Here is a 15,251-nt window from a genome sequence, read left to right as displayed (position 1 = left end):
TCCGACCACTGTACCAACACCTGACTACTACACACATACACAGTCTGGGACTGTACGCTAGGATCCAACCACTGTACCAACACCTGACTACTATACACAGTCTGGGGCTGTATGTTAGGATCCAACCACAGTACCAACACCTGACTACTACACACAAACACATACACAGTCTGGGTCTGTACTCTAGGATCCGACCACTGTAGCAACACCTGACTACTACACACATACACAGTCTGGGGCTGTACACTAGGATCCGACCACTGTACCAACACCTGACTACTATACACAGTCTGGGGCTGTATGTTAGGATCCAACCAGAGTACCAACACCTGACTACTACACACAAACACATACACAGTCTGGGTCTGTACTCTAGGATCCGACCACTGTAGCAACACCTGACTACTACACACATACACAGTCTAGGGCTGTAGGCTAGGATCCAACCACTGTACCAACACCTGACTACTACACACATACACAGTGTGGGGCTGTACGCTAGGATCCAACCACTGTACCAACACCTGACTACTACACACAAACACGTACACAGTGTGGGGCTGTACGCTAGGATCCAACCACTGTACCAACACCTGACTACTACACACAAACACATACACAGTCTGGGGCTGTACGCTAGGATCCGACCACTGTACCAACACCTGACTACTACACACAAACACATACACAGTGTGGGGCTGTACTCTAGGATCCAACCACTGTACCAACACCTGACTACTACACACAAACACATACACAGTCTGGGGCTGTACGCTAGGATCCGACCACTGTTCTGTCACAAACCGGCTCAAAGCCCGTAACAAAAGGGAGACAACGTGGAGAAAAGGAGTAACAAAATATGTATTTATTAACTAAAGAAACTTAGTATAATATACAATGGTGTGTGTAATCAGTAATCAGTAGTGTAAGTGAGTGTTTTGCATGCATGAATGTGATAATGCAGGGTGTTGAAAGATGCTAAAACAAACAACCAAAAAACCACCAAGAAACACAAACAAATCTATCAAGGTGTCTGCCTGGAGAGAGTCTCCCCATAAATGGGGAAATGGTGCATTTATCCTATGACAGTGGGCCCAGGTGTTTCCCATGTAGCTGACGACCCTCCCAACTCCGCCCACCGGCATCCTAATAAGGAAACAAGAACAAAGAGAGAATACGGCAGACAGAGTGGGAGGGTCGTCACAGTACCAACACCTGAATACTACACACAAACACATACACAGTCTGGGGCCGTACGCTACGATCCAACCACTGTACCAACACCTGACTACTACACACATACACAGTCTGGGGCTGTACGCTACGATCCAACCACTGTACCAACACCTGACTACTACACACATACACAGTCTGGGGCTGTACGCTACGATCCAACCACTGTACCAACACCTGACTACTACACACATACACAGTCTGGGGCTGTACGCTACGATCCAACCACTGTACCAACACCTGACTACTACACACATACACATACACAGTCTGGAGCTGTACGCTACGATCCAACCACTGTACCAACACCTGACTACTACACACAAACACAGTCTGGGGCTGTACGCTAGGATCCAACCACTGTACCAACACCTGACTACTACACACAAACACATACACAGTCTGGGGCTGTTCGCTACGATCCAACCACTGTACCAACACCTGACTACTACACACAAACACATACACAGTCTGGGGCTGTACGCTACGATCCAACCACTGTACCAACACCTGACAACTACACACATACACAGTCTGGGGCTGTACGCTACAATGCAACCACTGTACCAACACCTGACTACTACACACAAACACATACACAGTCTGGGGCTGTACGCTACGATCCAACCACTGTACCAACACCTGACTACTACACACATACACAGTCTGTGGCTTTACTCTAGGATCCAACCACTGTACCAACACCTGACTATTATACACAGTCTGGGGCTGTACACTAGGATCCGACCACTGTACCAAGACCTGACTACGACACACATACACAGTCTGTGGCTTTACTCTAGGATCCAACCACTGTACCAACACCTGACTACTACACACAAACACATACACAGACTGGGGCTGTACGATAGGATCCAACCACTGTACCAACACCTGACTACTACACACATACACAGTCTGGGGCTGAACACTAGGATCCAACCACTGTACCAACACCTGACTATTATACACAGTCTGGGGCTGTACACTAGGATCCGACCACTGTACCAAGACCTGACTACGACACACATACACAGTCTGTGGCTTTACTCTAGGATCCAACCACTGTACCAACACCTGACTACGACACACATACACAGTCTGTGGCTTTACTCTAGGATCCAACCACTGTACCAACACCTGACTACTACACACAAACACATACACAGACTGGGGCTGTACGATAGGATCCAACCACTGTACCAACACCTGACTACTACACACAAACACATACACAGTCTGGGGCTGTATGCTACGATCCAACCACTGTACCAACACCTGACTACAACACACATACACAGTCTGGGGCTGTACGCTAGGATCCAACCACTGTACCAACACCTGACTACTACACACATACACAGTCTGGGGCTGTATGCTACGATCCAACCACTGTACCAACACCTGACTACGACACACATACACAGTCTGGGGCTGTACGCCAGTACACCAGTTAAAGACACTCATACACTTGGATACACACACACACATAAGCACACACACAGAGATCGAGACACACACACACACGCACACACACTTAGAGAGAGAGAGAGAAACACGACACGCACACACAGTGTGGCCCAGCAAAAAATACATTTACATTAAATTACAATATACTTTACCATGAAATGCTTACTTACGAGCCCTTTCCCAACAATGCAGAGTCAGAAAGTTAAAATAAATTGCACCAAAAAAAGAGTGCGTATGTAGTGTGTCTATGTGTGTGTTGGAGTGTCAGTGTAGTGTGAGTGAATGACAGTGACTTAGTGACAGTGAGTGGCGGTGCTGTGATCAAGGGACAGGATGCTCTGAGTCACTAATGACTGTTGGTAGGGACAGACTGAAATAGGATTGGACGGAGGGAGTGAGGGAGGGAGGGAGAGAGGGAGGGAGAGAGTGAGGGAGGATGGGCTCTTGATACATCACCCTTTAACCCTGTAACCCTGTTTCACTCACTAACAGGATCCTGGCAAAGTCTCACTCTCCCTCACTCTCTCTCTCTCCCTCCCTCACTCTCTCTCCCTGCCTCACTCACTCTCTCTCCCTCTCTCCCCTTCTCTCTCTCTGTCTCCCTCCCCTTCTTTGTCTCTTTCCATCCCTCCCTCTCTCTCTCTCCCCCCCCCTCTCTCTCTCTCACTCTCCCTCTCTGTTGCTAATGAGAGCAGATGAGAATAGATGGGGGATCAACCACGCTCACACTAATGACTTTTACGTCTCCTTCACTTGAATGACTTGGAGCTAGATACCTGTTCTCCGCTCCAGACACTGATGGGTTAGGGTCCATCACAAGGAACGGAGATAAAGAGATGGATGAAGAGGGACAATTACAGAGCAATGGGGGAGATAGAAAGGGTAGTTAATGTATCTGTACGTCTGCACACTTGAGAGACTTGTTCAAGTGTAGCTTTTAGCTGGCCTGACAGAGTAGTTAATGAGATGGAGGAAGGAGGAGAGACAGATGCAGAGAGAGTGAGGGCAGTGAGAGAGGGAGGCCAGAGAGAGGGAGGCAAAGAGAGAGGGTGGAAAAGAGGCAGGGAGAGGGGATGGAGGGAGGAAGAGGAGAGAGGGAGGGAGAGAGAGTGCGTAGCAGATTGAATTTATTAATGTAGCTGTCCCAGAACAGAGCAGATCTGCACAGCTGGGACACAGCAGCTGTAGACAAGGACAGGGGTTAACACACACACACATCGCTCAATCTTATGTAAATATAAAACACACCAATCTCTCTCTGTCCCTCTCTCTGTCTCTCCCTCTGTCTCTCTCCCTCTGTCTCTCTCCCTCTGTCTGTCTCCCTCTGTCTGTCTCCCTCTGTCTCTCCCTCTGTCTCTCTCCCTCTGTATCTCCCTCTGTCTCTCCCTCTGTCTCTCCCTCTGTCTCTCTCCCTCTGTCTCTCCCTCTGTCTCTCCCTCTGTCTCTCCCTCTGTCTCTCCCTCTGTCTCTCCCTCTGTCTCTCCCTCTGTCTCTCCCTCTGTCTCTCCCTCTGTCTCTCCCTCTGTCTCTCCCTCTGTCTTTCTCCCTCTGTCTCTCCCTCTGTCTTTCTCCCTCTGTCTCTCCCTCTGTCTCTCCCTCTGTCTCTCCCTCTGTCTCTCCCTCTGTCTCTCTCTCTGTCTCTCCCTCTGTCTCTCTCTCTGTCTCTCCCTCTGTCTCTCTCTCTGTCTCTCCCTCTGTCTCTCCCTCTGTCTCTCCCTCTGTCTCTCCCTCTGTCTCTCCCTCTGTCTCTCTCTCTGTCTCTCTCTCTGTCTCTCCCTCTGTCTCTCCCTCTGTCTCTCTCTCTGTCTCTCCCTCTGTCTCTCCCTCTGTCTCTCTCTCTGTCTCTCCCTCTGTCTCTCTCTCTGTCTCTCCCTCTGTCTCTCTCTCTGTCTCTCCCTCTGTCTCTCTCTCTGTCTCTCCCTCTGTCTCTCCCTCTGTCTCTCTCTCTGTCTCTCCCTCTGTCTCTCTCTCTGTCTCTCCCTCTGTCTCTCTCTCTGTCTCTCCCTCTGTCTCTCCCTCTGTCTCTCCCTCTGTCTCTCCCTCTGTCTCTCCCTCTGTCTCTCCCTCTGTCTCTCCCTCTGTCTCTCCCTCTGTCTCTCCCTCTGTCTCTCCCTCTGTCTCTCTCTCTGTCTCTCCCTCTGTCTCTCCCTCTGTCTCTCCCTCTGTCTCTCCCTCTGTCTCTCCCTCTGTCTCTCCCTCTGTCCCTCCCTCTTCCAATCTTCTGTCATTACTTCTCTCCAGCTATTCTGAATGGCCTCCTCCTTCTCTATCTCCTTAGCCCAGAATAATCTGGAGTTTTGGGAGTAACATTCCCCCAATTAAATCAGGAGGGCATTTAGACAAGCATCACTGCTGTTATAGGCACACAGATGAGATGATACCACCTTCTCTTCTAACACCACTTTACTACTGCTGAAAGGGTCAGTCCAAGTGTGTGTGTGTGTCTACTTTCCCTAGAAGCTCCTGAGTCGCTGAGTAACTGATCCCAACACATAACACACAATCCACACACACAACACAAGTGGTTTCTCTGACAACTGGATTAAGGAAATCCTGATTAGTTTTGTTGAACAAATTCTCATTTTCGAATGTCTCAATTTAGCGTGCTGTGACCCACTTTTGATGGATTTCCTTTTGACAGTGGACTGAATTCCCTCTAGGATTAGGTTTTGATGGTGTGTGTTCATTGTGTTCAATATTTCCGTGTATTTTGGTTTTCACAATTTTATGGTTTAAAGAGCTGAGGAAAATCATATTTTTGTCTGACTTTAGTACTGAGGAGAAGACTTCATTCTGGGCTTTGCTGTGTAGTTCTTGCCCTGGTGTGGTAAATGCATCTTCCACTGGTAGGCGCCAGTGGACATGATTTGACTTGAACTAACAGTCTCATGGCATTTTCTCAGTGAATCACAATCACTCTCTAAAAATAGCTAATACTGACTACTTATCGCTTTTGTCTTTAATGTCTGTTCTGGAGAGTCCATTTTCGTTGACCTGCACATACAGATGGCTCATAACTTAGAGTACAGTTCAGGATAACCCTTTTTTCTCCTTCCACTCCAACTTACTGTCTTTTGCTCCATATTTCTCCACTCCCCATTTTGTTTTCCTCTCCCCCCCCCCCCTCTCTCTTTCCGTCTCTAGTGAGTTTGTTGAGACTGAATATGAACTAACTGTGATCTTCTTGTTGTTTTCTGTTTCTCATCCACAGGCTCGGAGGCGTCATATCTTCCTACAAAATAGTCCCAGATGAGATTGATGAGATTAAGGTAAATATCTCTCTCCCTCCTCTATTGCTCTCTCTCTCTCTCCCTTCCTCACTCCCTCTTACTCCCTCCCTCCTCTCTCTTTCTCTCTCTCTCTTTTTCTCTCTCTCTCTCTCTCTCTCCATCTTGCGCTCTCTCTCTCTCAATCTCTCTCTGTCTTCCTCTCTCCCTCTTAGTCCCTCCATCTTGTCTCTTTCCATCCCTCCTCTCTCTCTCTCTTTCTCTCTCGCTGTCTCTACTCTAACTCCATGCTGCCCCCTAGAGCCCACCGCAGGCTATAGTTCAAAGGTGACACTATTTTGGATTCTCACATGTATTCTCTCACTAGGCCTACATTAAAGAGTTGTTATTGTTAGACCCTTCTGTCTTGGAAACAGTTGTTCCACACAGTGGGTGAATTTTAATGGTCTTTCATTGATTTCTTGCGTCCTCTCTCCTTGCCCCCTTTTCCAGATACATTAGAGGGCAAGATCCAAGGTTTGTCCCTTCTGATCTTCTCCTCCAATGCAATTTGAGAACGAGGCGAAAAGGGAGGATGCTAGGAATCAAGGAAAGACTTGAGATTCACCCAGCGCTTTAGTATTCTATCCTGAACCCGCCTCTGTTGTTGTCTGCATGATTGACACTGCTCCCAGCCAATGGAGTGGTCACCTCTGTGATTGACACTGCTGCCAGCCAATGGTGTGTCTCTCTGCACTCTGTCCTCAGGAGACATTGGTGGACTGGTGTGATGAGAAGGAGCTGAACCTGATTCTGACCACCGGAGGAACAGGGTTCGCCCCCCGTGATGTCACGCCCGAGGTACATGGGGACCCCAAAGTTTGTGTTTGTGTCCATGTGAGTGGATGAGTGTTGACCCTAGATCTAGTGTAAGCTGTTAGCTATGCGTGCACTTGTGTGTGTTGGCTGGCACCTGCATGGTCAATGTGCATATTTATGTGTGAGTTGTGTTTGTCAAACCGTAGATTATCTTGTGTTTTGTCAGGTCTTTCACAGTACGGATAAATAAATGTTTTTGTTCCACTATGTTATTTTCTATATGATGTATTTTGCATATGTTGTCAATGTGTGTATGAGTGTGTCATATTTTAGGGTTGAGTCTGTGTATGTGTAGGAGCTCATGTTCATTTGCTTGTGTGTGAGTGCGTGCATGTGATGGGGAGAAAGCGCTTGTGACTCCCTGGAGATTACTGCTGGCTGTGGACGTTGACTTGCTCTCTCTCTCTCTTCCTCTTCTCTCTCTTCTCTCTCTCTCTCTTCTCTCTCTCTGCTCTCTCTCTCTCTTCCTCTCTCTTCCGCTTCTCTCTCTCCCCCTCCCTCTCTCATTCTTCCCACTCTCTCTCCCTCTTCCCCCTCTCTTTGATATGTCCTTATCTTTCTCTTCTTTTTTAATAATGTGCATGTTTGAAGTGTCATTCATCTCAAGGGCACACAACGTCACTTCTCTTAAACCTCATGTGGTGTTCATGTTTTTGTTATTCACCCAATGTTCGTAGGTCTGATGGACCCACAACATTATTGGGGTTTTAAAACAATACAGCCATAACAATTTACACCAAAATACTTATTACGTAATACTGAGATGTTTATATCAATTACAAGCACTATAGACAGTATACATGGTTAATATTTGCCATTTACTTCTGCTAGATCACATTTATCAATAAAGCCACTAGTTGTTTTTTTGACATGGGTGGAATAAATCATGTTAATCTTGAATAAATATAAATGAAACAAGGTTTTCATCACTATTGATGCTTATTGATTTGAACTGAACAAATTGGAAGGACACATTTTACATACAGTATTTTATGCAAATCATAAATGAGCCCCATTGAACACAAATGAACATTGGTCTAGACACCACGAGAGTTTTACTGTGTGTGTGATGCATTTCTTGCATTTGATGTATGTGCACTATGTCTTCCTGTCCTTCTTGGGTCCACACACATCGCAGCACTTCTTCTTGTTGCTCCCGGCTGCAATCTAGAATAATGGAAACATTTAGTTCAGGAATTTGACTAACTTCTCACTCACTCACATATACAGTGCCTTGCAAAAGTATTCATTCCCCTTGGCGGTTTTCCTATTTTGTTGCATTACAACCTGTAATTTAAGTGGATTTTTATTTGGACTTCATGTAACGGACATATACAAAATAGTCCAAATTGGTGAAGTAAAATGAAAAAAATAACTTATTTCAAAAAAAAAAATGAAATAGTGGTGCGTGCATATGTATTCACCCCCTTTGCTATCAAGCCCCTAAATAAGATCTGGTGCAACCAATTACCTTCAGAAGTCACATCATTAGTTAAATAAAGTCCACCTGTGTGCAATCTAAGTGTCACATGATCTCAGTGTATATGCACCTGTTCTGCAACACCACTAAGCATGGGGCCCCATCAAGCAAGCGGAACCATGAAGACCAAGGAGTTCTCCGAACAGGTCAGGGACAAAGTTGTGGAGAAGTACCGATCAGGGTTGGGTGATAAATAAATATCAGAAACTTTGAACATCCCACCGAGCACCATTAAATCCATTATTAATTTTTTTAAAGAATATGGCACCACAACAAACCTGCCAAGAGAGGGCTGCCAACCAAATCTCACGGACCAGACAAGGAGGGCATTAATCAGAGAGGCAACAAAGAGACCAAAGATAACCCTGAAGGAGCTGCAAAGCTCCACAGTGGAGATTGGACTATCTGTCCGTAGGACCACTTTAACCCATACACTCCACAGAGCTGGGCTTTACAGAAGAGTGACTAGAAAAAAATAAGCAAACATGTTTGGTATTCGCCAAAAGGCATGTGGGAGACTCCCAAAAATATGGAAGAAGGTACTCTGGTCAGATGAGACTAAAATTTAGCTTTTTGGCCATCAAGGAAAACGCTATGTCTGGCACAAACCCAACACCTCTCATCACCCCTTAGAACCGCATCCCCACAGTGAAGCATGGTGGTGGCAGCATCATGCTGTGGGGATGTTTTTCATCGGCAGGAACTGGGAAACTGGTCAGAATTGAAGGAATGATGGATGGCGCTAAATACAGGGAAATTCTTGAGGGAAACCTGTTTCAGTCTTCCAGAGATTTGAGACTGGGACGGAAGTTCAACTTCCAGCAGGACAATGACCCTAAGCATACTGCTAAAGCAACACTCGAGTGGTTTAAGGGGAAACATTTAAATCTCTTGGAATGGCCTAGTCAGAGCCCAGACCTCAATCCAATTGAGAATCTGTGGTATGACTTAAAGATGGATGGGTTCCCCTGGTGTACAGCAAACTTGCAGGATCAGTTTTGCCTTGAAGAATGGGCAAAAATCCCAGTGGCTAGATGTGCCAAGATTATAGAGACATACCCCAAGAGACTTGAAGCTGTAATTGCTGCAAAATGTGGCTCAACAAAGTTTGACCTTGGGGGGGTGAATAGTTATGCACGCTCAATTTTTCAGTTTTTTTGTCGTATTTCTTGTTTGTTTCATAATACAAAATGTTTTGCATCTTCAAAGTGGTAGGCATGTTGTGTAAATCAAATGATACAAACCCCATAAAAATCTATTTTAAATCCAGGTTGTAAGGCAACAAAATAGGAAAAATGCCAAGGGGAGTGAATACATTTGCAAGCCACTGTATAGTTACAGCAGGCCAAGGTAGGAGAGTCAAACACACACACATGCAACAACATCACTCACACTGTAATCTCAGCCCTGGCCTTAGACCTTGTTGCCAGTTAGGCTGTAATCTCAGCCCTGGCCTTAGACCTTGTTGCCAGTGTCACAGGCCGGCTCATAGCCTGTGACAAAAATGAGGGGACACGAACAACAGGTATAGGCCAATCAAAAAGGTTCTTTATTCTAAACCAAAACTATTAACTTTAAACAAAGAAATAGGAATGAGGTGTGGAAGTATCATAATGTAAGGTGTATGTAAAGTGCAGGGATGCGTGAATATGTGTGTGTGAATATGACTGAGTGAAAACTATGTAAAACTACAAAGGAACAAACGAAACAGGATCATACCTGGAGGAGCAGAGAGAGAGAGAAGTGATTAGTGAAGCAAGTTTAAATACCCTTAGCCCAGGTGGCTCCAATCACTAACGACCCTCCTCTGCCTGCAGGAGGAACCGCCCCTGCAAGGCAGAGTTGCCGTGACACCCCCCTCCTTAAAATGAGGGTCCCACCCTCAACCCAAATTTCTCCAACATTTTCAAAACAATCCAAATTTCCCCAAAAAGAAAAAAAAAGGATACTAGTCCCGTCTCCTAGCAGTAGTCCCGTGTCCCCCAGCTGACTGTCCGCCCCTCAAACTCAGCAGTCCTGGTACCTGGGGAGCAATATCAGAGGAACGAGGCGCAGACAGTCCGTAGGGGTCAGCAGAGAAAAGATACAAACTAGGTTAAAGGAGCACGGAACAGAGCATCAGCAATGATATTATCCTTACCACTAATGTGTCTAATATCAAGGTTGAATGGTTGCAAGAACAAAGCCCAACGCATCAGGCACTGGTTGGGATTTTGCAGGGACCTCAGAAAAATAAGTGGGTTGTGGTCAGTGACCTCAGTTAAAGGGGTCAAACCAGAACCAACATAGTCCTCGAAGTGCTGTAAAGCCCAAATGAGACCTAAAGCATCCTTTTCAATTACAGAATAATTTTGCTGATACTTATTAAATTTCCGGGAGAAGAAACTGACTGGACACTCAACCTTGTCATCATTCTCCTGGAGAAGCACAGCCCCAGCACCGATTTGACTGGCGTCTCCCTGCAATTTGAAAGGTTTCCCAAAATTTGGTGCTGCCAACACAGGTGCCAAACACAAAAGAGCCTTAACTGCATCAAATGCCTCTTGACACTGGGTGGACCAGATAAATTCAGCCCTGGCCTTCAACAGATTGGTCAGTGGGGACACTACTACCGAAAAGTTTTTACAGAAAGCACGGTAGTACCCCGCCATTCCCAGGAAGCGCATCAGTTCTTTCTTTGTGGAGGGCTGTGGGAACTGCTTCACAGCCTGGACCTTGGCTTCCACGGGACAGACAAATCCCTGACCAACAACCTTGCCTAGGTATGTGACTGTAGCTTTGCCAAACTCACATTTTGCCAAACTAATAGTCAACCTGGCCCACACCAGTATTTCGAACAGGGCTTGAACTCTCCGAATATGCTCCTCCCAGGAATCTGAGTAGACGACTACGTCGTCCAAATACACGGCACACCCTTCCAGACCTGAGACCACCCAATTCATTAGCCTCTGGAAGGTGGCTGGAGCATTCCGCAAGCCGAAAGGCATCACTGTATAAGAGAACAAACCAGATGGACTTATAAAGGCAGCAATCTCACAAGCTCTTTTGGTAAGGGGTACTTACCAATATCCCTTTAAAAGATCAAATTTGCTAACATACTTTGCTGACCCAACTTAATCAATACAGTCTCCTAGGAATACAGTCTCCTAGGAATGCCCTCCTAGGAAGAGGGTAAAGGTCTGCTTTAGTAACATTGTTAACTTTTCTATAATCAGTGCAAGGTCTGAAAGTGGAATCAGACTTTTTGACCAAAAGACAGGGTGAAGCCCAATTTGAACAACATGGCTCCGCAATACCATTGTCCAACATATACTTCACCTCTGTTTCCAATTGCAGTCTCTTCTCCTCAGATACACAATAAAATCTCTGTTTAATAGGCTTAGCATCTCCGATGTCTATATCATGCTCAATTAAGTGGGTTTGCGATGGAGTGTCAGAAAACAAAACAGGGTAGTTTCTAATAAGAGCTACCAATTCATCACGTTTCTCAGAGTCTAAATGATCTACCAAAACCCCAAGGTTTTGCAAAGTCTGGGAGTTTTTCCACCGACCTTGTAAGACCTCATCCGAAACCCTAACTTCCTCTTCTCCCCCCTCCACCAAATTAAAGCAACAAGATGCAGTGACTGGAGCAGCAGTCAACGCTGACCTCACCGCTGGAGTGCCTTCAACTTTGCTTAGATCACGGGAGTGATAACATTTTAACAGGTTCACATGGCATAATTTAGAGGACTTCCTATGACTAGGGGTTTCAATAAGATAGTTCAAATCTGACACTTTACGCAACACAGTGAAAGGACCACAGTATTTTGCCTGAAAAGGTGAACTTACAAGAGGCAGAAGAGCAAGTACACGATCACCGGGACTAAACTCACGCAGCTCAGTCTGTCCGTCATATTTCAGTTTCATTTTCCGTTGAGAACATTTAAATTTGTCTTTGGACAGTTCCCCAGCCCTATACAACTTCAACCTAAAACCATTTACATAGTCAATAAGGTTCCGAGGTGGTTCCTTACGCAAACAACCATCCTGCAACACTGCTAAAGGCCCACGCACCTTATGACCAAACACTAAGTCATTTAGGCTAAACCCTGTGCTTTCCTGCACTACTTCACGAGCAGCTAGTAACAGCCAAGGTAACCCCTCCTCCCAATCTGCAGACAGTTCTGTACAGTATGCACGAAGCAAGGATTTTAAAGTTTGATGAAAACGTTCCAAAGCTCCCTGGCTCTGGGCATGGAACGCAGTAGACTTGTTGTGTTTAACTTTAAGCTATTTGAGAACCTGAGCAAATAAATGGGAGTTAAGTTAGACCCCTGATCTGACTGGATGATTTTTGGAATCCCAAATGTTGAAATAAATTGAGTTAAAGCTTTAACTACTGATTTTGAAGTTATGGTACGCAAGGAAAAAGCTGCCGGATATCTAGTTGCTTGACACATAACAGTTAATAAGTAGCTATGACCTGACTTGGACCTTGGTAATGGCCCAACACAATCGATAATAAGATGCTCAAAAGGTTGCCCTACGGCTGGTATTGGATACAACGGTGCAGGCTTTACAACCTGATTTGGCTTGCTTGTGCGCTGACACGTATCACAAGTTTTAATAAACTGAGATACATCCCGCTTTAAACGTGGCCAGAAAAAATAACGAAGTATGCGATCATACGTTTTGCAAACACCCATATGACCTGCCACATCACCATGTGAAGTTTGCAACACTTTATTTCGCAATGTAGTAGGTACAACTATTTGAAAGACTGTTCTCCTAGACCCTGATCATAGTGTGGAACCCATTTCCTGACCAACAGCCCATCAAGAAGAAAATAACACTGAGCACTATTCCTCACCACTGAATCAGGAACAACTTTATCAAACAGATCAGCCAAAGTAGTATCGGCCTTTTGCTCAGCCATCAATGAATCTCTAGAACTAGTCAACTGTTCTGTCTGGAGTTTGACTGGCAACTCAAGACTTTCTGGCTTACTCTCAATCTCCTTACGAGAGGCCGCGCGAGTAACCGCACAAACTGGAAATTCCTCAGGAGACACACAGTTTTGATCCGGAGATTCCCTTGCAGGGGACACTGAATGTTGCTTCTTAAAGATGTTTAGTTTGCCATCTGCCCACACCTTACTACCTGCCAAGTCATTCCCCAAAATCATGTGGACTCCCTCTACTGGCAACTGGGGTCTAACCCCAACATCTACATCACCCTCTACCAGACCACATTTCAGGGTAACTTCATGTAAAGGACAAGAGAATGGAACTAAACCCATACCACATACCATTACACAACTGCCAGTTTCAGACTCTTTAGAGAACGGCAAAACAGATTCCACAATAAAATAATCTAAAGCTCCAGTGTCTCTTATGATCTTGATTGAAACATTTTGGTTGCCATCTACCAGGGACACTACACCATCTGAAATAAAGGCTGAAAAATCACAGTGGAAAGACTGAGAATCAAACTCAACGAGTGGCTGAAAAAGCTCACCCTGGTGGTCAGAGGCTGTAACAGGACTTTCCATCACAGCAGGTTTAACTTGACCTGACTGTTTTGATTTAAGCAGAGGACAATCTTTCTTCCAATGTCCTTCAACTAAATAGTAGCGACAGGTATTAGCATTAACCGGTGCTTTAAGTCCTCCAGACCCAAACTTCTGCTGAGGCCTTTGGAAAGAAGCTCCAAAAAAAGGTGACCTACTATTCCTAGGAGTAAAGTTATTTTTATGGTACATGTCACTGTTTGACTCAAAATGGCTTTTATGTGTTAGCCTGTACTCATCTGCAAGGATTGCTGCATCACTTGGAGACTTCACTTTACGTTCATTCATGTATGTAGCACCTGGTCAGACACAGAATTTTTGAACTGTTCTAACACAATCAAATTAGACAGACCCTCAAAAATACTAACTTCAGAAGCTGTACACCAATGATTAAATGCAGAAGTCAAATCACGAACAAACTCAGAATAGGTTTGTGAATCTAACTTTTTCCTGTAACGAAAATGTTGACGATATGCCTCTGGCACAAGCTCGTAGACCTTCAGAACTGCTGATTTAACTTTAGCAAAAACTTTACTGTCAGCTACACTTAGTGCTGCAAAAGCCTCACGTGCTTTACCTGTAAGTACACATTGCAACAACATAGTCATGTCCAAATCTGACCAAGCTCTAGCTTCCGCAATACGCTCAAATAAAGCAAAGTATGTGTCTGGATCTGACTCATCAAATTTAGGCAACAAACGAAGATTCTGTGAAACATCAAACTGTGGTAGTCCTTCTGGTCTATTAGCATTTCTCAATCGCGCTATCTCTAACTGCATTTTCAACAGCTCCCTCTGCTGCTCAAAAGTTAATGAAGGGCTAGACTGAAAACTTGCACCCTCACTACTAGCAGACTGACCGCCAAAAACACCCATTTCCCTAAGACCCTGCTTTAATCTAGTTTTAACAGTCTCTTTAATTTTTTTGTCAACAATCTCAATCTGATAATGTTCAGCAATTTCAATTAACTGCTCCTTAGTACACAACTCTAAGGCTACCTCTGAAGGAGCTTGAACAAAACTACTCAACATGGAAGACATTTTCCTCAACCAATACAACTATTACAAATGCTCCAAAAAACACACAACTCACCTGCTGTCAGTCTGGGTTCAAGGACAGGAGCCACAACCCACTATCCTCCAAAAACAACTAACTAACTGGCCCTGGTCTTCGTGCAGTCACATGTGGTGGGGTTTTATGCACACAAAACCAGTGGAGTGGAAAAGACAACCAGAAACTGGCGGTCCCCCCCCCATAACCACAGAGGTGCTCCCGAGCCGATGTAGGGGAAAAGGATGCTCTACCCACGTTCACTGCCACCTAAAACAAAAACGCAACGAGCCTCCTATTGACACTCGCTGATAAGCCTGAACAGGAGAGTTAGGCTGTAATCTCAGCCCTGGCCTTAGACCTTGTTGCCAGTTAGGCTGTA

The 15,251-nt window shown here is 45.3% G+C and overlaps 1 protein-coding gene across 11 annotated transcripts in view; it reads left to right on the top strand.

Moving 5' to 3' along the window:
- Positions 1–15,251, top strand: part of LOC129812827 (gephyrin-like) — a 133,098-nt gene that overhangs the window by 42,286 nt on the left and 75,561 nt on the right. For 8 of the 11 annotated variants that reach the window (XM_055864726.1, XM_055864725.1, XM_055864728.1 and 5 more), the window contains exons 3-4: positions 5,915–5,972; positions 6,678–6,806. In XM_055864726.1, coding sequence (XP_055720701.1) covers positions 5,915–5,972; positions 6,678–6,806 — 187 coding nt within the window. The remainder of the gene's footprint in view (positions 1–5,914; positions 5,973–6,677; positions 6,807–15,251) is intronic. The other 3 variants (XM_055864727.1, XM_055864735.1, XM_055864734.1) reach the window with 1 other exon arrangement.

Source organism: Salvelinus fontinalis, chromosome 16 (assembly GCF_029448725.1).
Source record: "Salvelinus fontinalis isolate EN_2023a chromosome 16, ASM2944872v1, whole genome shotgun sequence".
Classification (NCBI taxonomy): Eukaryota; Metazoa; Chordata; class Actinopteri; order Salmoniformes; family Salmonidae; genus Salvelinus; species Salvelinus fontinalis.
This window is presented reverse-complemented; position numbering and strand designations above follow the sequence as displayed.